We start from the raw sequence: 24885 nt of genomic DNA, 5'->3' as shown, positions 1-24885 counted from the left end.
AGCTTTCATTTTGTTTTTCTGATTGTTTTTTCAGTGACCTTCTCACTTATTGTTTTACGAAACCTGAAAGAAGAAAAAGAGTTAACAGGTTGTGAAGTGACATAATTTTGAATTAGGGTATTACCACAAACAGGTTTAGGAAAGAAAGATACAGAACTGGTCTCTAAGCATTTTCTTTCTTTCTTTGGCACTAGGAACATCTTTGAATAAGAAACATTCTTCACTTGGGAACGAAGAACTGGTTCGATCAGACTGGGGAAGGAGGAACTGGTTCTAGCAATGCTCAGGACAACATGTGAGGAAGAAGAGGTGGAAAAAATAGAGTCTGATCTGCAGGATGAGGAATGACCCCCTGAATTCTCTCCCACTGCCATCTCTAATCTTGATGAATGAAATTCAAACAAACTGAGATTAAGACTTTCTACATGAAAAAGGGGACCAGTGTGGGGGTTGTCAAAAGGTCTCTTGAAAAGTCATTCAGGCATATTGGACTGTCCTTGGTTTTGGGAGGATTTTAAACATCTGTTTACCAGAATTCTGTTGAGACTGTTTATTCTGTTTTCTGACAAGTGGAATAGGAGAAAGAAAATCCCTTGACAATTTGGAAGAGGACAGCTGAAAAATCTTTAGTGATTTCCTGAATCAGCTTGCGTCTTTCATCAGACTTTTTGATCACTTCTGCAGCAGAGGGGCCAAATACTAAATCTACAGCCAAGGGAGAATTTAAAATCTCATTTTTATCATCTGTAAGATTCTGAGACTGCAGCCAAGCAAACCTCCTTAAACCACCACCAGTGGCCATAATCTTAGAAAAAGTAACAAGAGAGTCATACACACATTGCAAACAATGAATAGTGACCTGTGCAAGAGAAGAAATCAAGTTATTTAAAGCAGATTTTCCTCGCAAGTGGAAACTGCATATTTAAAAAAAAAAAATCCATCATACTTTTATACAATTTGTCAGAACAAACTAACATTTGAACCTGTTAATTCAAAATTCTGAAAACCAACGTTGCAGAAAAATATACTTTTCCCCGATCACTATCAACAATTTTTCCAACCATATCAGAAAGAATAGAATTGGAATTACCTAAGTGCTTAACAGCAGTGGAATCAACGAAGGCTATAGCTGCTGGGTCAGGATTAGGAAAACGTGTATAAAAATTAAAGAGACTGAGGAATTTTATGCATCCTGCTTTTTTAGGGGCAGCTGGGTAACTAAAAGGGACATTGCAGGTAGTATGACACACATCCTCTAAAGCTGACAGAAAAGGAGGAATGGCTGTAGGTTCTGTAAAATCCTTCTGTAGCAACTCACAGTACTTTCTGAAGGACTGAGAAATCTCAAGTGTCTGCCCATTGAAAACACTGGCACATTCTAGCAATAGACTCAGAGAAAAAAGAACCCCCCACAGGTAGAGTCATAAACTGAACTCTCACTCGAGTCTGAATCAGAAATCTGAATAAAAACCCCCTAAATTCAACCCTGTATCTTCCAGTTCAGATTCAGAATCTTGAATCTCTTCAGAAAAAGAGAAATCTATATTTCTTTTACCAGAAACTATTTTACAAGAAGGATCAATAACCAGAATTAAACCTCGACACAAACCTGAGGTACAAGAAATGGCCACAGCAGAGTCATCCACCTGCTGTGGTGGCAAAGGCTGTCGCTTAATTTTTTCTTTTTGTGGCTGGAAGAAGGACCAGTAGTCTTTTCCATGGTCAAGTTGAAAATTATGCCTCTTTTCCAGGGAAGGCAAGTAGCAAATACCAAACTACCAGTACACAAAAATTACCTTTTTCAAACACTGTGCCAGCCTCACAAAGGGAAAATAATACAATCTCCCCACAGAAAATATTTTTTCAGTTAGTTAACACTACTTTTAAACTGAAAGAAAAAAAAATGCTCTTAAGTATGTTACAGTGTTGAGACAGTCTGTTCATACACAACACTCCTAGCTTTAAAACAACTTTTCTAAAAGAGAAAAGTAAAAAAACTTCAATAAATTTAAGAAAATGGAATTTTTTCCCCCAAAAGGAACTTATCTGCTCAGCAAATGAAATCACAAGCTGACCACTGATCCTCAAAAGCCACAGAGGAGTATACTCTTTGGTGGCAGTAAAGCTCTGAAGGGCTTCCTGTCCAAACTTGCCTTTTAGTCAGCTCAGTTCAAATTGCTTGACTGTCTGGGCACATGGAAGGTGCACTGACACTTTGGAAGTTGACCAGCCATTATATGTCCTTGGTAGGATATAACTCATACCTAGGGCTACTGCAGCAGTGATTAATATGATGCACATCTCTGAGGTCACAGAAAAAAGAATACTCAGTTTGACAATCTGTTTCGTTATCTCCAATGTTGTTTGACCTTCGATTTAGAATACTAATGTGAGGTTGCAGGGCAGGTGCAAAAACTAAGGGATAGCTATGTGGTGAAGTCAATAATGCTCAGTTTCATCAGTCTGAGGGAAATGCGGGTAATGATTTTTCTTTTCATCCCTATAATTTCTTAGGATGCCAGTGATACTGTGCAAATAGGTAAAATTATACTTGTGCTCCTAAATGCTGTGTCTCACTAGTCAGCTAGCCTCTGAAAATATTTGTAATGTTCTGTCTTGTGTCCATACACTATGTAAAATAAAAAGCCAGTTTTGTCAGAGATTATTTCAAAATCAGTACCCATGCTTGCTCATTTCAGCAAACTAACACAATTGTCATATGCAAACCTCTTATTGCTCATACCAAGGTGCACAACAAAACATTTCTTTACACAGTCTCTTAATACACGAGTCAGAGAGATTATTCAGGGTTCAATGTAAATCTCATCCTGCTCAGAATAGGATGCTTGTTCCAGTACCACTTGCCTGAAACTGCCATAACTACACAGCTGGCCATGTTTGCTGTCTGAAGTCACTACAGTGGAGGACAGGTCCCCTTTCCCCCTGTAATACACTGATCAAAGAGGTGATTATTTAAAATTTAGGGGCAAAGCCATCTGCAAAAATGTTCTGTCTTACAATGAAAATTCTACTTAAACGATCAAAGCAGGACTCACTTTATAAACTTCTGTATAACTAATGTAGATTTGTTTTACTCTCCTAATCACCAGTAATGACAACGTCCACTTTTAAATCATCAGTATACTTTTCAATCCATGTATACAAGGGGCAGTATCACTTTACGATAACATGCCTGGAGTTTTGCCTCTGTTGCCAGTCTTTTAGAAATAAATCTCCTAAATCGGTGAACTATTTGCCTTATATTCACATATGATGAACATATTCTCAGCACTAGTAACTTCATCTATCATGGGTATCTAACTTTAGAAAAGATAATGCCTATAGGTACAGCCCTTGATTACGAGCAACTGCTCCCATCTGGAAGGGTAAACATTTCTTGCAAAATGTACATAGTTTTGTGTGTTTGCTGTACATTACATGGGATGGGGGTGGAAAATCTATTTAGTTTTTTGTTCAAGTGTTTTTATTGACGCAAAAAGTCTTGAAAATGTGACATGGGTTCAAATGGAGATCAGAAGCAACTACATAAGAGTTCATCCTGCCAAACAATGTGTGCATGTAAGTTAAATGGTGGAAAAAAGAAGTTATGTCTTACCATAACGTTCCATCTGAGTTGTTGATCTTCTTCCAGTCATCACTGATGGGGTTCGGTTCCAAGTCGGCCTTATACCAAGCTTGCGTGCACCAAAAACTCTCAAGCTAAGCTGCTACCCACAATGCCCTTTGCTCAGTTACCTCAGATTGAGTTTACATGCAACATATAGAAAAAGAATAAGTCAGAGGCCATCTCTGCGCAGAAACCCTAATACACCACAAAGACCCAGAAGATCCGCCAGGAACCTTAGGAGGGGGTTGGTGGGAGGGTGTGATGACTGGAAGATCAACAACTCAGATGGAATGTTATGGTAAGACATAACCTCTTTATCTGAAGTTGTTAATCTTCTTCCTATTCATCACTGATGGGATAGAGTCCCCAGCTACTTGGAGAACCTGGGTGGCCCTTATGGAAGAACATTCCTGAGAACCATTAAACCAAAGGCCACTCTTCCCCTGGAGATCAGATCCAATTTGTAATGCTTCATAAAAGTGTGGGGCTTAGCCCAAATGGCAGCTGCACAAATGTCATCCATGGAGGCCCTAGAGTGGAAGGCAACAGATGCTGCAATAGCCCTAGTTGAGTGAGCTTTGATTTGGCCGGGCTTAGATCCCTCCGTAAGAAAACATGTGAAGGCAATGCAATCCCTGAGCCATTTAGACAAAGTAACTTTTGATACTGCACCTCCCATTCTACAGCCCGCAAAGGAAACGGAAATCTGGTCTGACTTGCAAAATGATTTAGTTCTGTCCAGATAAAATCACAATTATCTAAGAACATCCAGGGAATGCAGGCAGTATTCTCCCTTGTTAGAGTAATTTGGGAAAAATACAGGGAGTTTGATGGACTGGTTAATCGAAAAGTCAGAAACCACTTTGGGAGGAAATGATGGGTTAGTTCGAAGTGATACTCTGTCCTTATGAAAGATCAGATAAGGTCTCTTGATACATAATGCTTGTAATTCAGAAATTCGTCTTGCTGAAGTTATAGTCACCAGGAATAAGGATTTCCATGATAAGAATTTTAGATCATAGGTGGCAGCCGGCTTAAACGGTGGCAGGGAGGGAGCCTGCAGAACCCAGGACAAATTCCATGCCTCCACCAGCTGTCTGATGGGAGGCCTGCTGTGAAAAATACCCTTGAGGAAGGTCTTGCAAAGAAGAGAGGAGATAAGTGGTACTCCTTCAGACCCATTATGGAAGTTGGAAATAGCTGCTAGATGTACTCGAATGGTAGAAGCAGAGGCCCCTTTGTCGAACAGCTCAGCCAAATAATGAAGAATAGTGGCCTGGGGGATGAGAACAGGTCTAGCTCCTGATTATGTGACCAAACAGAGAATCTTTTCTATTTATCCCTGTAAAATTTTCTGGTGGATGGTTTATGAGAAGCCAAGATAATATCCCGGACAGGTGAAGAAAGGGTTTCCTGCCTGGCAGCTAACGGAAGTGGAGAAACCAAGCTGTCAGCTTGAGGGTGGACAAATTCAGGGGAGTCGGCCCTTGTGGGTGAGAAATTAGGTCCTGATGAGTGTCTAGGATCCAAGGAGGTTGTAACAGAAGAGGTCGAAGGAAGGGGAACCACACTTGGCGAGGCCAGACCGGAGCGATGAGGATCACTTTGCTTCTCAACCAAATGGCCTTCCGTAGAACAAGGGGAATCAGAGGAATCGGAGGGTAAGCATAAAGAAAACCTGTGGGCCAATCGTGGACTAGAGTGTGTCTCTCGGTGACTCCCCGAGAAGGGGAAAGAGGGCAAAGTAGCTGCTGCATTTTGTATTTGAAGGGGAGGCGGAAAGATCTCAGCATGGCTGGCCCCAGCGGCTGAAAATTTCTGTCGCCACACTAGGGTTGACAGACCACCCGTGAAGATGAAGGATGCATCTGCTCAGTCTGTCCACAATCACATTGGAGCTCCCCAGGATATGTGTTGCAATCAGGAAGCGGTTGGAAGCCATCGCCCACTGCCATGAGTCGTGACAAAGGGGGGTAAGACTTGGCCCCTCCCTGTTTATGTACCAGACCACAGACATGTTGTCAGACTGGACAGCAATCGTTCCAGACAGAAGCGGATGAAAAGCTTGCAACGCCAACAGCACCGCTCTTAACTCCAGGACACTGATATGCAAATTTACCTCTACATCAGATCACGTGCCTTGGACTGACTTTCCCTGGAAGTGGTCCCCCACCCCATCAGGGAAGCATCCGTGGTCACCGTGGCACTGGGCTGTTGAACCTGAAAGGGAAGACACCAAAGATTTTCATCTGTACTCATCCACCAGAGGAGATCTTGTTTGCAAATGTTGGTGATGAGGATCTTTGAGCTCAGGAGGTGGAGATTGGGTATCCACTGGGCCTGAAGGAGCCATTGTAGTAATCTCATGTGTAGTCTGGCTAAGGGAACTATGGGGATGGCTGCAGCCATAGATCCCAAGGCTTGAAGAATCTCCCTTGCAGACACCGTGCTTTGACAGAGTATCACCTGAACTTGTGCTCTGAGTTTCTGAAGCCTGTGGAGAGGAAGTGAGATTAGGCCTGACTGCGTGTTGAATACTGCCCCTATGAATTCCAGTTGTTGTGATGGTGGAAGGTTTGATTTCTCCCAATGTATGGTGATGCCTAATGACTCCGCTGGAGCCAATGTGTAGCGGAGGGCCCTGACCAGAAGAGAAAGCGGAGAGGAGCCAATCGTCTAGATATGAAAACACCTGGAATCCCTGAAGTCTCAGATGAGCTGTTACCACTGCAAGACATTTTGTGAACATTCTGGGGGCCATCAAGAGACCGAAAGGCAGGGCTCTGAATTCATAGTGACTGGCTCCCAACTGGAAGCGAAGGAGGCTTCTGGAGTGTTTGTCCATCTTGATATGGTAATACGCATCCCAAAGATCTAAGGAGCAAATCCACACATCCTCCCGCAGAAAGGGGAGGATGGATTGAATCGTGACCATGCAGAACCTGGTCTGAACTACTGATTTGTTTAATTGACTGAGATCCAGAATGGGCCTCCAGTCCCCTGTTTTCTTTGGCACCAAAAAGTATCTTGAGTAAAGCCCTGATATGCACTGATCTGAGGGGACCTGTTGGATGGCTCGTTTTTGAAGTAGCTTTCGTATTTTGGAACATCGGGAAGGGATTTCGGAGGTCTTGGATAGGATATTAGTGGAATATGGTAGCCTCTGGTAATGATTCTCTGCACCCACTGATCATTCATAATGGATAGCCAGGCAGCTTGGTGCAGAGAGAAACGTGCCCCGACTGCTTCCACAAGAAAGCAATCGGGCAGCATCTCAGGAGCACTGATATGGTCTACCTGAAAAGGAATCTCTGGAGCCCTGGTTCTATGGACCCCCTCTGCCCCGAAAGGGACGTCTTCCATTATTGAAACCCCCTCTGCCTCTGGAGGAGTCTTCACCACGTGCGTCTCTGAAAGGACCTTGAGACTTCTTGTGCCACATCTTTCCACTCCTCTGATTCCTGGAGAAAGAACGCTGAGGTTTGGAAAAGCATGGGCCAATGGCAGACAAGGTCTTCCTGTCTTGCTCGTACCTGGCTAGTGTATCCTTGACCTCAACACAAACAGAGCCGAAGGCTCGATGGGGGCATTTAGAAAGGAAGACTTGAAGGCATCCGCGAGGTCAGAGATGCGCATCCAGGCATGACGTCTCATGACTACGCCTGCACCCGCAGCTCTAGCTGCTCCTTCGGTTGCGTGCGACAGCAACCTCATGGATGAATTAGATATGGATTCTAGGGTGGCAAGTTGGGAAGCAACATTATCTTGTGCTCCATCCGATACTTGACCGGTGAGGGTTCTGGAGAATTTGGAGATAAGATCTCTCTGGAGCCTCGTAAAATGAGCCAGAAAGTTCAGAGACCTAACCGTGAAGGTCGCTGATACAAAGCCTCACTTCCCTAACCTGTCCACTGCCCAGGACTTTCTGCTGGGCGGGTAAACAGCAGGACTCTCTTCTGCAAGGTCTTTTTTTGTGACAGCTGCCACCACCATAGCGTCTACTGGCAAGCCTCTGGACCAATGGGGTTGATCCTCTCGAGGGGAGAATACTTTGTCTGATCTCCTGGGGATGGCCTCAACAGAGTAGGGGTTCTTCCAAGCCCGTTGCACTATGAGTTTAACCAACTCATTGGCGGGGGGGTTCACCCAAGAAGTAGAGGGCCAAGAGCGAAAGACCTGCAGGAATATGGATTCCTCTGAGGAAGGGGTTGAGGACTTCCAATCACCCTTCTGTTTCAAGATTTCCAAGATGTCCCCAAAGGAGACATAGTCAGGGGGTGAACGTGGGGACCGTTCCCCATCATCGTAGTCTGTATCCTCCATGAGGGACTCCTCCAGGGAGTCCGTGTGTTTCCTCTTACATACCCGTTTCTGAGGGGGTACTTTGGTGGGAACATCGAAAGAAGACTCGGAAAGTGAAATGCCCTGGACAGGGGTCTCCCTGGCCTTATGCTCTCTGAGTCCTGGGGGGGGGGGCGGCCTTTGACAGCTGCGGCATGGAGGGAACTGGGAGAATAACCAACTGTGGAGGATTGCTGGCAGCAAGCGTCCTTTCCATCACCTGGAAAGTGGGCCTGCCCAAAGAGAAATGGGAGCCCGGAACCTAAGAAGATAAAATTGGAACCGGGGTCACACCCTGCTCCAGACGGTCCACCCCCGGGGACAGAGCCTCAATCAAGCTTGGAGCAGTAGACACCCTCTGATCTGAAGTCGGGGCCAATACAACCTTCGGAACAGACACCGGAACCGGGGGCCTCCACCTCCCAAGCATGAGATTGAGGAAGGGTGGGTTCCGACGGAACCAGTACCCAAAGGGATCTTGGAGTCTCAGACAGAGTTGATGTCGGTGCAGAGGAAGGAATTCCTCTAGTAAAAGTTGGATAGATGAGCCTTGGAACCGAGGGGTCCATGGGAGGAGAGAAAGTAGTGGTTGCTGGAGAAATAGACCCAAAGCCAGGAGTGGGATAGGGTCTAGGCGGATTTGAGATTCCCCTAGCAGTCAGCAGCTGATCAAAAAGGCGCACCACATCCAATTTGGAAAGGCTCCTGGTGGATCTCAACGAAGCACCTGAAAGGGAGTCATGCCGGTCCAAAAAGGGGCTGCAGGCTTGTCCGGCAAATGGGTCTACATTGGATGAGTATCGGTTCCATGGTGTTTCGCAGAACAGCACCAACGATTCCAATTTTGCAACTGGTAATAAAAGTATGGTCGGAGCCATGAACAGGCTCAGAGCAGAAGTCATTGTAGGGGTGGATGACAGGAACGGTTCTGAGGTAGTTGTCGGAGCCGATATTGGAGTTGAAATGGGCAAAGTCGGTGCCAATAAAGAAGTTGATACATTGGTCAGTACCGAGGCTGAAGGCAGTGCCATAATTGTCGGTGCCCGGGTGGGCACAGACGAGGCTACCTCGGTAAACTTCACTGGAGCTGAGCTCGGAGCCGATGTGGTAGTCAGCACCGAGGAGGCAGAACGGTGTTCAGAAGAGGACTTGTGGGCCTTGTGCTTGTGATCCTTACCTCTATCACTGTCCGGTGAAGAGGGATCCGATCGAGGAGGTTTCTTGTCCGAAGGAGGGAGTGAGACCTCAGTCGCAGAAATGGCCTCCGAAAAAGGCGAAGCAAGCAGGCCCTTTAAAATAAGTTTGCTACGATGTTTATTCAGTGTCCACGTGTTTAAACCCAGTAGTTTCCTTCTTTTCAGACATCCCAGAACACACTCTCGCACACAACGGAAAGAGAGAGGAAAGAGAGGAAATGAGGGAGAAAGAAAGCAAATACCAACAATGGTAACAAGATACCGTAAAGGTAGAAAGTTAGAAATACAAAGAAATTACCAACAATGGTAAGAGAGAAATACCTGTGGGTAGAACAAGAACAAGTTATAAAAGGAGAAAAAAATTTTCAAACCAGTAAATATATCTGAAAAAAAGCACTTAGCTGGAGAGCTCGGTGAAAAGCTGTTATATGGCTGCGCAGCAAACGAAATCTGAGGTAACTGAGCAAAGTGCATTGTGGGTAGCAGCTTTGCTCGAGAGTTTTTGGTGCATGCAAGCTTGGTATAAGGCCGACTCAGTTCCGAGGGCTCGGAACCGAACCCCATCAGTGATGAATGGGAAGAAGATTAACAACTTCAGATTATGCATTCAAAAGAAATGTCAAATATTATAGGACAGAGTAAGAACTTTATATTCTAATGGCTACCTCTTATTGTCATTCAAATGTCCTAAGTATTGTGTATGCTTGTATATCCTTTACACTGTGTACTTTTTCTCCATGCTTATTCTTATATTGTGTATTTTTACTGTTTCTCGTGTGTGGAATTTTTTTTATGTATTTGACTATATACTGTTAATTATCATGTATTAGATAGCGGAGCTTTTCTCCTCGGGCCTCCACTGAAAATGGACATGTATCCAGTTGGACTAGCCCGGTTAACAAATGTAAAATAAATAAATAAAAATAAAATACTCTGTCAATATTAGCATGGAATATAAGGGCCTTACAGGTATACACAAAAAAGCAAAGAGCACAGAATTAAACTAACAAGTGTAGTAGGGTACAAATGGCAATGTTAATGGAGACACACTTGGATAGAAATGAGCATACAGATTTGATAAAGAAAGAATTTTACAGTAGAAATTCAGCAGAATATCAGGAACAAAGGAAGGGGGGAGTAATACTGAGTGCTAAAAAGGCTCCAACAGAGATAAAGAGGGAAAATATCAATAATGACAGATTTGTGGTAGTAATGGATTACTGAAAGGGTTGCAGGATTACACTGGCATTTAACTATGGAACTCGAGAATTTTTGGAAAAATAAAAAGCTTTGCACAGAGATTATTATTTATGGACTAGAACCTCTTTTGCAACAGTGAAAATGTATTATGAGAATCTAGTAGACAAAATATAACATGAGTAGATTTCTAAGGAAATATATGAGAATATGTGACACGGAAGATATGAATTCTGAAGCAGAAACACAGAGAATTTACATACAGTGGATATAAAAAGTGTACACACTCCTGTTAAAATGCCAGTTTTTTGCGATATAAAAAAAAATTAGAACACAATAAATCATTTCAAAACTTTTCCCACCTTTAATGTGACCTATAACCTGTACAATTCAATTGAAAAACAAACAAATTTGTTAGGGGAAAAATATCAAAAAATAAAACGTACAATAAGCTGGTTGCATAAATTTGCACACACTTAAACTAATACTTTGTTGAAGCACCTTTTGATTTAATTACAGCATTTAGTCTCATTGAGTACACACCTGCCATCAATTAAAGAGACTCTGATTAATCACAAATAAAGTTTGGCTGTCTTAGTAGGATTTTCCTAATTTGTACTCAGTTGCCTGCTACAGCAAAAGCCATGGTTCGCAGAGAACTTACAAAGCATCAAAGGGATCTCATTGTTGAAAGGTATCAGTCAGGTGAAGGGTAAAAAAAATTTCCACAGCATTGGATATACAATGGAACACAGTGAAGACAGTCATCAAAAAGTGGAGAAAATATGGGGACAACAGTGATGTTGCAAGGAACTGGACATCCTTCCAAAAGTGATGAAAAGACAAGACAAAAACTGGTCAGGCAGGCTGCCAAGAGACCTACAGCAACACTGAAGGAGCTGCAGGAATTTCTGGCAAGTACTGGCTGCGTACTACATGTGACAACAATCTCCCGTACTCTCCATATGTCTGAACTGTGGGGTAGGGTTGCAAGACAGAAGCCTTTTCTTACACAGAAAAACATCCAGACCCAGTTAAAATTTGCAAAACAATACATCAAGTCTCCCCAAAAGCATGTGGGAAAATGTGTTCTGGTCTGATGAGACCAAGGTTGAACTATTTGGCTACAATTCCAAAAGGCACATTTGGCGCAAAAACAACACTTTGCATCATCAAAGGAACACCATCCCCACAGTAAAACATGGTGGTGGCAGTATCATGCTTTGGGGTTGCTTTTCTTCAGCTGCAACTGGGGCTTTAGTCAAGGTGGAGGGAATTATGAACAGTTCCAAATACCAGTCACTTTTGGTCCAAAATCTTTAGGGATCTACTAGAAAGCTGAAGATGAACATGAATTTCACCTTTCAACACGACAATGATCCCAAGCATACATCCAAATCAATAAAAGAATGGCTTCACCAGAAGAAAATTAAAGTTTTGGAATGGCCCAGGCAGAGCCCAGCCCTAAATCCAATAGAAAATCTGTGGGGTGACCTGAACAGGGCTGTGCACAAGAGATGCCCCCGCAATCTGACAGATTTGGAGCACTTTTGCAAGGAAAAGTGGGCAAATTTTGCCAAGTCAAGATGTGCCATGCTGATAGACTCCTACCCAAGAAGACCGAATGCTGCAATTAAATCAAAAAGTGCTTCAACAAAGTATTAGTTTAAGGGTGTGCACACTTATGCAACCACCTTATTGTATGCTTTTTATTTTTTATATTTTTCCCCTAACAGATCTGTTTGTTTTTCAAATTAATTGTACAGGTTATAGGTCACACTAAAGTTGGGAAAAGTTTTGAAATGACTTATTGTAGTCTCATTTTTTATATCACAAAAACCTGGCAATTTAACAGGGGTTTGTACACTTTTTAAAAATATTCCCCATGGTACAAATAGCTGGGCTAAACTGGATAGAAATCATATTTCACATGAGCATATGTATTTAAGAGAATCCTCTGCCACACATCAACACACTATTTCAGATCATGCACCAGTGAAGACCAAGTTAAAGGTGCAGGGTAATGACATACAAATGAAACACTGGCTTTGTAACTTAACTGCTAAGAAGAGAGGAATTTAAGGAATGGGCAGAGTAAATTATTTCAGAATTATTAGGGAAGATGAAAATGTCATCAGAAGAGATGACCAGAGAGTGCAATACAATGAAAATGGATTATAAAACACGGCAGAAATAAGACAAAAACAGATATGGGAAAGAAGTAATAGGAAATATTAAGAAAGATGGACAACAGTTAAAGTATGACAGAATATGAAGAATCTCACAGAACATAAAGAGGAGCAACTGCAGCAAACTAAAGGGAAAATATAGTAGTATTTGAATAATATGTATGAGTTGAGAAAGGTGGCTGTTAAGCAACTCTAACTCCAACCACAAAATCTTTTAACATATGAATTAGGTAACAAAAATTAGAAAGTTGTCACCAAATGTAGGGAGCTTATGACAAGAAAAATAACCAGAAATCATATAGAGCTATTAGAGATGTTGTAGAGCTTTTACGAAACTTTACATGAAGCAGAGAGACGAAGAGGATAAAAATAAGTCACACATGGAGATATTAATGGAAGACTTAATTATGTCATTATTAAAGGAATATGAGGCTCAGATCATAACAGGCTAAGATAGGAACAATACAATTAAAATCAATGATGTATATTCAATCAATGCTGAAGCCTCCAGAAACAGACAGTATGCCTTTGGAAGTTTGGAAATTAGCAGGAAGAACACAATAAAGATCTGGAAGATTTTGTTTATTATTATTATAAAAGAGGGGAGGCTGGAGTACCACCAGCATCTTGAATGAAAGTTGTGGTGGCAGCATTACCCAAAAAGAATACAGAGCCTTCAGAATCAGCATCATATAGATCCATTCCAATTTTAAACCAATGATTATAAATTTGTTTTATGTCTATACTAGCTAAGAGAATGGCAAATGTACTCCCTAATTAGTTTTGTAAAGGGAGGTGGCATATATCTGATAACATTAACAGAATAAAGGGGGCAATAAGACTGATTGCGAGAATGATTCCAATAAAGAAACAGGAGAAGAAAGAGCAATGGCAAAATTGTGGTAATGATGGGTTACTGGCAGGGAAAGGGGACAACGCTGGGTAGTATGTTCCCACCTAAAACTACTATTAATGAACTTAACAGAATTAAGGAGAAGTAATTAGATTTCAGTAGGGAATGCTATTCGTGGATGGGGACTGGAATATGACAGTCAATAGTGAAGATGCATCAGGGAGATCTACAAGGGAAAATGCAACAAAAGAGGACATATTTCTAAAGAAATATATGAGAATATTGGGAATGGAAGATGTGAAGTTACTTGCAAGAATCCAGACAAGAATTTAACTGTGTAAGTCTGGGCAAAATTATATTTTACAGCAGCATGAGTATTTAACTGATAGTTCTGAAGTACATCCAAGAATTATTTCAGACAATGTACCAATAAAGGCGAAGATAAAAATGCAAGGTAATCAAGTAAAAATGAGACACTGGCACTTTCCTACATACCTATCTTCCTACATATCTATCTATTAAAAAGAATAAATTTAAATAATGGATAGTGGCAATGATTTAAGAGTAGTTAGGGATCTGCACATTTATTCGCAAAGGATAGCTGAGAAGTGGGATAAAATGAAAGTAGAATTTAAAATGTGGTAAAATAATAGAGAAAGAGAAATGGGAAAAAGTAGGAGGAATTATTTAGAAGAATTACCAAAGATTATTGTACATGACTGGGAATCTTCTAGAACAAGAGCAAGTGCTCAGTGTTAAAGGGAAGATAAGGGAGTATTTCAATAAGATGCAGAAGTTTAGAAATGTTGTTGTGAAGCAAGTATTTCTTGATAATAACCCCAAAGCACAAAAGCTACTAATACAATGATTTTGGCAAAAGAGAATAAGTGGTGTTACTAAACTTAGAGAGTCTATGACTAGAAAAATAAGCAGATTCTGCAAAGATCTGCATAGAGCAGGGGAACTTGGAACCAAGAAAAGGCACAAATGTAAATATTTACAAGAGATGGTTGAGACCCTGGCAGTTTAAAACATGTGGAAGGATCCCTTTAGCTTTGAAAAGCTGTCCAGTTGGTCATATCCTTGGCAGGATATAATCCCAATAGCTTAAGCTACTGTAATAGTCAAATAATGTGGAAAATAATACTTACCACTCTCCCAAGGTGACAAATTGGTGCTTCAGTACCTGAACCTGTATTTTTTTTTTAACTTAAACAATCACCTGTGAGCATTCATCTGTACTTAATGACAAAAATCAATCATAACTTAAAAGTATATTAGTATGAGCAATTCACCATTAGAGTAGGTGTTGGATAACTGCATCAACACAATAAAAACATAAGCAATAATCCCACAACTAACATGTAATATGTACATGTGTGTGTGCGTATATACATACATATACACACGCATTATATATATATATATATATATATATATATATATATATAATATATATATATATGCATACAAATATATATGTATATATTTTTTAATATACACACACACACACACACACACGCGCGCGCACAAAATATATAAACATAGAAAAAAAAAGCAAACAAAAACCATAACACAAACATATAAAAACTAAAAATACAGTTGTATATTAAAAATACAAATGTAAAAAAAATTTAATCACTACAGAAACCCGCACAAAATGGTAGCTACAGACAATTATAAAGCTCGACTCTTCTAGGGGAAACACAAAACAAAAACAAAATAAATACATGCATGCATAAATAAATAATTGCACCCTGCCAAAAATCTGCCCTCAGCTGGAAAAAACTGTCTACCCATTCAATTGGTTAAACACAACCTAAATGAAAGAAAGCTTGCAAAATAAAGAAATAAAATTTAAAAAAGAACACTTCACACTAAAAAGTTCCCATTCACCCTTCTCCCCAACTGTCTGGCACAACAGCCGAAGAGAATGCAGGAAAATAACAAATGACTCCATTTCTGCTGAGTACAACTATCTCTCCCGCTTAACTTCTCCCATTTTTTTCTGCCTCTTGAAATAAATGCTATATGTCTCTCAAATCAAATACTTTTAAATTTGAATCTATAACGAAGTTATTTATTTGCATTTACCTAGTGGGATGATCTGACTGGACACGGTGACTTTTCACTGGACATTCAGAGAGAAAAAAATGAAACAGAATGTACATCTTGTAAGTTATAACTTCTTGTTATACAGATGGAATAATACAGGCATGTTTAAAAGGAATAAGTAAAGTACAAGAATTATTTTTTAAAAGAAAACCAACTTAGTGAAAGAAAAGAAGTGGGGAAAAAAACAATGAGCAATATAAGCAATAAAAGATATAATACACATCCCACAAGCTAAAATATCAAATTGCACATGCCTCTATAATTCTATTTAAAAGCATTTTTTTTCACTAACAATCTCTCTAAACGTACTCCTGTAAGGACTGCACAATATTTGCTCAAACACTGCTTACATGCTGCTGACTGTTCTATTCCTATAACACACGGACTAGGTTTTCTACTATTTTGAATGCCTCTGGACTGCTGCTTCAAAGTGTGGACAATGAAAGTACAGTTGTGCACCTATCATAAATGTAGATGTTAGAGTGTATTCACTGCTGCAGTCATTACTCTTGGGTTATCCTGCTGGCAGGCTACCCGTAGTAGGCCCGAATTCCAAAGTCCTGGTCCGGCGTCGGTTGCTGTCGCCTCTTCCCTGACATCAGTGCGCCAGGGGTATAAAAGATGCAGCCGACGCCATTTTCTTCAGTTTTTCTTGCCCCCGATGTCAGGTGCCCCCAAAAGGGTAGGCTAACATTTCCTTCATCTACAAGCAAATACACCACATAGGTTGTATAGAATAGAGAAGTACAGATAAACCCCAGCAAAAGAAAGGGGGACGGAGGGAGGGTAACCTGGACTGCAACAGTGAATACACTCGAACATCTACATTTATGGTAGGTACACAACTGTACTATGTTCATCGTGTTTCACTGTTGCAGTCATTACTCTTGGGTTGAGTCCCAAAGCTGAGGATGGGTGGCTGAGCTAAATAGGATTAGGAGAGGCTATGAGGCCCTGCAGAACTGCAGTGGCAAAGCCTGCTCTGGATTTAGAGTAAAGAGGTAAGTGGTAGTGCTTTGTAAAAGTGTGCACTGAACTCCAAGTTGCAGCCTCTAAGATGTCTTTGGTTGGTACTCCTCTGAGGGAGGCTGCTGAAGTGGCTGCTGCTCTGGTAGAATGAGGCCTAATGCCCTTAGGCACCGATTTGCCATGCTAAGAATAGCAGAAATGAATGCAATGACCTATCAATTTAGAAACAGCCTGTTTTGAGATAGCCTTTCCTTGTGATCCTGAAGCATATGACACTAAAAGTTGCTCAGTCTTTCTGAAAGCTTTATTTCTGTCCAAGTAGAAGCGTAGCTGTCTTTGTATGTCCAAAGAATGCAGAATTTTCTCACCCTTGTTCTGTGGGTTTGGATAAAAGGTAGGCAAGTGAACAGTTTTGGTTGAGGGCCACACTAGACACCACTTTAGGCATAAATGTAGGGTCTGTCCTCAGAGAAACCCTGTCTGGATGAAAAATGATAAAAGGTTCCACAGCCATGAGTGCTTGTAACTCCAAGACTCGTCTTGCAGAGGTTATTGCTAGGAGCAGAGCTGTTTTCCAGGATAAGAATTTTATATCAGTTGTTGAGGCTGGCTCCAAAGGAGGCAGTGTGAGTTTTTCCAAGACATAATTGAGGTCCCATGCCGGAATTGGTGCTCTCCTTGGAGGCCTGATGTTTTTGGCCCCTCTGAGGTACTGCCTTAATAAAGGATGAGAAAAGATAGGTGGTTCCGTATTGTAATGGGCCGAAATGGCAGAGGCATGAATTTTAATTGATGAAAAGGAAAGGCCTCTGTCCAGCATCTCAGTTAGGCATTGTAAAATCTGAGGAATATTTGGTACATACGTGTCAATGCCTTGTTCCTGGTTCCAAGCACAGAATCTCTTCCATTTTTCTGCATAAGATTTTCTGGTACTGGGCCTCCTGGCCTCCAAGATAACATCCATAACAGCTTTTGAAAGAGGAGTGTTCTGAATGGTTACATTATCCGCCATGCTGCCAGATTTAAGGTCCTGAGTTGGCTGTGCAGGATCCGATTGTTTTGTTGGGTCAGCAAGTGAGAAGTCTGAGGCAATATCCATGCTGGACCTTGAGACAAGCTCTTTAGGATTGGGTACTGGTGCTGGCATGGCCAGTCTGGTGCAATCAGTATAATTTTTGGCTTCTCTTGTCTGACCTTTAGGAGTACCTTGGGAAGGACAGGCAATGGAGGGAAGGCATATACTGTTAGGTTTTTCCAGCTGAAGGATAGAGCGTCCACTTTCCATGCTTGTTTGTGATGAATCCTTGTGCAAAATCTCTGTAATTGGCAGTTGTGAGGGGGAGGCAAACAGATCTATGTCTGGGCATCCCCATTTCCTTGTTATCATGCTGAAGACTTGTGGATCCAGTTTCCACTCGTGGGAATCCATGAGGTTTCTGCTTAGTTAGTCTGCCAGAGTATTTGTTTTTCCTGCAGGTGAACTTGATAAGTCAATGCTGTGTCCCACAAGGTCATTGCTTGTCTGCAGAGGGGGTAGGAGTGTGTGCCTCCCTGCCTGTTTATGTACCACATGACCGTAGTATTGTCCGTCTTTATCAGTAGCTGTACTGGATGAAGTAGATCCTTGAAAGCTGTCAGGGCATTCCGAACAGCTAGCATCTCTTTTTGATTGATATGAAGATGCATCTGGTTTGCAGGCTATGTGCCCTGAATATATTTTCCTGCCACATGGGCCCCCCAGGCATAATCTGATGCATCAGTTGTCAGTGTCTGTCTGGATGTAGGTAAAGTGAATGGCAGACCCTTGTTGTGGTGGCAGGCCTGTGCCCACCATCAAAACTCCTGTTGCAGGCAGAGAATGAGGGTAATTACTGTCTCCAGGCTGTGGCAATGCTGAGTCCAAACACTTTTTAAATACCATTGTAGTTTCCTCATATGCAGTCCGGCATATGGAATTAGTAGAATGCAGGATGCCTTGAAGCCCAAGGCCTGCAGGATTTTCCTTGCAGATAACTGAGTCTTTGTTTCCTACTTTTTGAAATAAGAAGTCAGTTGCCTTTGTTTGTCTGGCGTGAGATAAGCCATCTGGGCAGTTGTATTTAAGCTTGCAGCCAGGAATATTATCTCTCGAGAGGGTACTAGTTTTGATTTCTTTTCGTTTACTGTGTACCCTAGGCAAATTAGTAATCTTTTTACAAACGCCAGATGCTTTAGAAGAATGTCATTGTTCTCTGCTTGAATAAGGCAGTCATCCAAGTAGGGATATATTTGAATTCCTCTTTGTCTGCAAAATGCAATTACTGGTGCCAGGCATTTTGTGAAGACCCTGAGCGCGGTAGATAAGCCAAAGGGCAGTGCAGAGAATTGGTAGTGCATTGAGCCAGCTATGAATCTGAGGTATCTTCTGCAATATTGTCTGATTGGGACATGCAGGTACGCCTCTTTTAGGTCCAAAGTTACGAGCCAAGCCTTCTTGCCAAGCATGGGCAGTAGCTGCTGTAGAGTCAACATCTTGAATTTTGGAACCTCCAGAAACATGTTTAGTATAGACAGGTCCAGTATTGGTCTCCAGTTTTTGTCCTTTCTGGGCACCAAGAAAAGTCTCGAGTAAAATCCTTGCTCCTGCTCTTGCTGTGGTACTTGCTGAATGGCCCTCATGTCCATGAGGGCTGTAATTTACTTTTGTGCCTCTGCCCATTGATTGTGTGGCAGGTCTGGCATACCTTTTGCCCTTGGTAGGGTGTGAAAATGGAACCTGTAGCCCTGGGACACTATGCTCAAGACCCATTTGTCCTGTGTAATCATTTGCCAATTTGGTGAAAAAAGTGCTAGTTTTCCCCCTAAAGGAGCTGTAATTAGGTCTTCGGCCATTTTAAGCATCTGGTTTTTAGGCATGAAAGTCTGAGTAGGAGAATGCTGTACTTGTTTCTTTGTCTTTAGAGCTGCTTTAGTCTTTGAAGCTGAAGATGGTTCAACATATAACTGTGTAGGTCTGAAGATACCCTCAGAAGCAGATGCCTGCTCAACGGTTCCGGACCTATCTGAGGGAATGATTTCCAAGTGTCCAATACCTTGAGTATCCAGAGGCCCAGTCAGCTCCACGTGAGAGTCGGAAGCGGCCTGTGGCTCTGAAGTAGCGGGCGCCAGGGGCTGCGAAGCGCCCCACTGAGAACCGGCAACTGGCCTAACGGAGGCCTCGTCGTCGGTTTTGGACATCGGATACTTATCCTTTTCCTTGTCCTTGCGTTTTTTGTAAACTCCGGTTGGCTGTTCCGACGGCATTATATAGTTAAATCTTTGGCCAAAGTAATGAAATGCAAAATCGAACCGACGCTTAATAGCGCGTTGGTTAAATCTAGCACAAAACCGACAGTTAGCAACGCCGTGGTCAGGGCCTAGGCAAGGAGTACAGTAAGAATGAAAATCCTTATGAGGTATTTGCTTCCAACAAGAAATACAATTGTTAACTTTTTCTGACATCAGTCTGGAGCAAGAAAAAAGTTTCCCCAATGGGGTACTTAGCTTTAATGAAGACTTCGGTTCTGATATTCGAATTTGAAAATCTCAGGAGTCGGCCGACCGGCACTTGCGAACTGCTTTTGCTTCAGGCACCGCGCGGCAAGAAAGACTGAAGAAAATGGCGTCGGCTGCATCTTTTATACCCCTGGCGCACTGACGTCAGGAAAGAGGCGACAGCAACTGACGCCGGACCAGGGTTTTGGAATTCAGGCTGACTGCGGGTAGCCTGCCAGCAGGATAACCCAAGAGTAATGACTGCAACAGTGAAACACGATGAACATCTATTAATCTGTTTGACTTTCTTTCATTTAAGCAGATGCATCATCAGAAAATATGAAAGTGACCAGTGCTGTCACGCAGGGCTTAGTGCTGGGAGCTCTTTTGTTAAGCATATACTTTTCTGATCTCCATACTATAAACCAAGATCACCAAGTCTACAGAAGGGTGCAAACTTGCAGTTATTCTCCAGCCTCCCTCAGATACCTAAATCCTTCAAGAAAATGTAGTCATATATAGCTTTTATACTAAAAGTGGGCTCAAATTAAATGCTAAAAAGTGCATTTCGCACACACCTGTCCGTTATGTACAACATAGAAGATTGCCCACTTCAAAATGAGAATGTTGTCAGGGACCTTGGCACTTGTTGATAATTGCTTCTCCTTTGATCATTATGTAATAGTTTTTACTCCTTTGATCATTATGTAATAGTTTTTACTAAGTCCTGCTACTTAGTACATCTAATTGCCAAAAGAATATCATCCATATCTAAAGAGGTCATTCATTACGCCAATTATTGAATAGAATGCCCTGTTTGAGATGTACTGCACTAGACGTATCAAACAACCAGAAATATCAGATAAGTTCCTAAGAAAATCACGGTCTTAAAAACCTTAAGCTACCAGAAAAGACTGGATGAACTGACCAATTATTCATTATCTTACAGACTCATGGGAATAGATTTTGCCTTGCCTTCAGTTCCACTAGGGACCTAGTGGTCCTGGATTTCATGTATCCCCATAAATTTCCCCTATAAATCAAACAGTCCCATATACTTACAAACCAGGGATCTAAATCTTCACCAGCAATCAGATAAAACAAGGTGGAGAGAGATGTTTCATTATGCATCACTTCCCCTAACACTGACAGATTTACCCTGCAAATTAAACAGTGGAATACATTATCGCCCTTCAAATAGGACTTGGGTGACTGGATGGATATTCCCAAAGTCACACTCAACTTGACTGGACTAGCCCTCCTCAAGGGAGGAGGTACCATCTAAGAGTGGGTTGTGGCAAGGCGCAAATGGTCATAAGATTCAGATGAACTGTTGCCAGCACTTACCTCTGTCAAATTTTTTAATGTCTCTATATTGCTCTTGCAATGTCAGGACAATGTTGGCTACCATTTTGTTTACTCACTGCATTTCAGTTGCTACAGTAATCAATCTCTCAAATATTATACATAAACATGTACTGCCTCCACTCTCACGGATTATCTGTACATTTGTTTTTACAATACTTCTGTTATTGTAATGTGAATCTATTCCACTCAAGTAATGTATTCAAAAACATTTATTACTTTCTCTCCAGTACTTTTGTGCATTTAACTTTGCAGTTCTACCACTGATTGTCTTTCTACTCAACTTTGTATAATATGTCTTTGGCTTGAACCGCATTTAAGACAGGCCCTAGGACCAGTTGTCTAGTTTGGTTAATAAATGCAAATAAATAAATACATACATTTTCAACACTTAATTTAGAACCAATTAAAAGATTTTAAACAAACATCACATCTTACAAATCTCTAGCAAAGTATTTTAAATAACCTTTTAATAAGAGTTTTATACAGGAGTATAAATAAATACAGAAAAAAAACTTCCACCATCCAAGAAACTTATAACAAATAACAATTACTAAGGATATTACTTTTACCTATAGACCCAAAGCAAGCAAACAATTACCCAGGCTACCATGCTCCACGACATGGGCACTGACTGCCAAGCTCCACAACATGGTCACAAACGCTAACACAAACCTTAACCCAAATGCTTAACTCTCCCAAAATGAAACAGATCTCTAACCAGTCCAATTCCTAAACCTATCAAACATCAATGCAAAAACTACATAAAAATAAAATACTTCCCAAAATAACAAAGTTACATTCCAGTGAGGGGAAACTAAAACTAACTTCTTTCCTGCTGTTCCTCAGTGACTCAAAATACCTCCCTCTAAATTTACCTCAAGTAACATAACTTAAAGTAAACCAAAACTTCTTTTCTGAAGGATATTTATATAACATATTTACTATTTCAATTAGTCTTCTTCTGCAAAAGAAACAGCACAAAAACTACACTCCACTGAAATCACGCAGAAAACAAAAAATAACAAAAATACAAAAAAAATAGCTTAATAAAAATATGCGTGCGCATGCACTCGCTTGCTCATGGGGGTGTTGTCTGCTGTTAGACAAATGAAACATCCTGTGCTGCATGATTACATGGCTAAGGAAACCATTTGCCACTAATCATGAAACTTGCTCCCTAATGCTACAGTACAGGATATTTAATTTATCTACAGCAGACCTCCAAGCTTTTTATAAGCAAGTATGTGTAAGAGTGATTTTAGCATAGTTATTTTAACATAAGAATGCTGCAAACAGCAATTCTGATTAATGCTCCAGGTTGTAACTGAAAATCACAAAAGTTAAACTGCCAGGGAAAAAAAAGTAATCCTTTAACTAGCATGCCCTTGTAGAAGAACGGTAACCATCTTTGCAATTAGTAACTTGGCTTCCTAGGCAAATCCACAGGTGACAGTGCTGGTCAGGAAGAAAAAAGTTTAATGGCCGATGGTGTTTCCTTTCCTTTACATAGGAGAGGAGGTGTAGGAGCCCACTGGTCAGGAAGAAAAAAGCTTAATGGCCGATCGTGTCTCCTTTCCTTTACATAGGAGAGGATGTGTAGGAGCCCACTGGTTAACTGCTTATAGTGGTGACAGGGAAGCATTCTGTTGCTAGCAGGGACAAACAAGTGGATGAATAAGTGTAAAAGCTCCTAAACATGTCACTGACTATTTAGGTGGAAGATGGATGGGAACTGAAAAATCAAATATGCTGGCAAAATGGAACATAAGACAGCTGATTAACCACACTCATTTCAAACGATTCATCAATACTAAAGCATTGAAATGAAATTTCATCAACAGGTGTCAAGTACTGACATTTGGCAATGTAGCATCAAGGGGTGTTCCTGTTTTAAGGAACCCACAAACAAACCACAGAAACATACATTAACTTGGAGGGCAAAGAGCCCCCCCCCCCAAAAAAAACACATACACAGCTCCAACAGTTTTATTAGTGACAGCAAACCTTTGATTACAAACATGTATAGTGATCTTGGACAACATTCATTCACTTTTTCTTTCTTGTGGAAAGAGGGGATAGCTCCAACAAAATTCAGGGCTAGTAAACTAAATGGGCCTCTCATGGCAGCTAGATGAGTGTCTCTCAAACTATTCCATGTGGTGTAACTACTGGTAACGCTGCACAAAACAATATGTACAAGTGCACAAATCCCACTAAAGCTGGTTCAGACTTCCAAACAATGTCACCCCATACCCCTGTGATTGTTTATACTCTATAATTAAACTTACTGAAAAGGAAAGTTTCTTGCTTCGGGCTAAAACAAATTGTTGAAATGGGCTTCTTGTGTGCTTTAATTTCTCCATAGCAAATGTTAGCGCGAGTGTGAATGAGTTTCACAATTCCTTTTCGCCCTGCCACAGCCAGTACATTGAATTTTCTCTTCTGCCCTTCAGATGTTATCATTGTCAGAGTGGTCCAAGCCAATGAAAATAATTCCTGTAAATTAAAAAGTTAATAAAATATGTCACAAGTACTTATTACTAAAATTGTCTACGGTTCTATATCAACAGTTAACATTCTTTCATTGTATTCTGTAAATGAAAGTCATGTAGCTGTAACACTTCTGCTACTCCAAGCTAAAAATGCCAGTACTTATAAAACCCCACAGACTACAATGCCTGCAGTACTTCTCACACTGATGCAATAATGAAGAATTTCATAAAAACAACTTGCCAATTAAGCAGGTTCTCTAAACAAATCAAATAAGAAGAGCTGGAAACAATCTTTCACATAAAAAAAGCTGGTCTGTGAAAAAGGATGATCTGTATCTGTTGGGCGATGTAGTGGTGCAGTGATTAGTGTTGTCGCCTCAAAGCAAGAGATTCTCGGCTGGGGTGCCTTCTGTGCAAAGTCTACATGTTCTCCCTGCATTCACGTGGGTTTCCTCTCACATTCCAATGACATGCATCTGCAGCATTTCTCCGTGGGCCTCCGCTGAAAATGGGCTCTGTCCCAGTTAAACTCTCCCGGTAAACAAATGTTAAATAAATAAAATAAAATAAATCTTGAAAGCCAGCATTACAAATAGCAGATTATTTTTTGATTAATGAGTCAGTGACAGCTAGATGTGGCATATTGTGCAAGCTGTACAAGGTATGATGGTGGATTCAGGCAAAAATATAAGCTTTTGCATTACTAAGCTTAAGCAAAGAATGTCGCATGACGTCACCAATCCTCTCCCGAAACAAACAGAAAACAATAAAAATTCACTGACAATACTAAGCTGGATAAAATGCAGTTAAGCAAAAACTCACTAAAGCAATCACATCACTCGTTTGTCATAAGTACCACTTGAAATGGTTAAGCTCGCCAGTCTTAGAAATTACTGGCAAGTGCACTAACAAACTTCTGTGGTCAATACAATTTCAAACAACACACACTTGCTCTGACTTATGCAGACATTCTTCTCTTTTCTAATTACACCAACCCAAGGGGGATGATGACAATTTGTTAGTG

General features: G+C 41.1%; 1 protein-coding gene across 1 annotated transcript in view; it reads right to left on the bottom strand.

Moving 5' to 3' along the window:
- LRWD1 (leucine rich repeats and WD repeat domain containing 1) overlaps positions 1 to 24885 on the bottom strand; it is a 721948-nt gene that overhangs the window by 311939 nt on the left and 385124 nt on the right. Inside the window, exon 9 of the mRNA XM_044053858.1 lies at positions 23658 to 23865. Coding sequence (XP_043909793.1) covers positions 23658 to 23865 — 208 coding nt within the window. The remainder of the gene's footprint in view (positions 1 to 23657; positions 23866 to 24885) is intronic.

This window comes from Protopterus annectens, chromosome 13.part0, assembly GCF_019279795.1.
Source record: "Protopterus annectens isolate FY-2018-M chromosome 13.part0, PAN1.0, whole genome shotgun sequence".
Lineage (NCBI taxonomy): Eukaryota > Metazoa > Chordata > Ceratodontiformes > Protopteridae > Protopterus > Protopterus annectens.
This window is presented reverse-complemented; position numbering and strand designations above follow the sequence as displayed.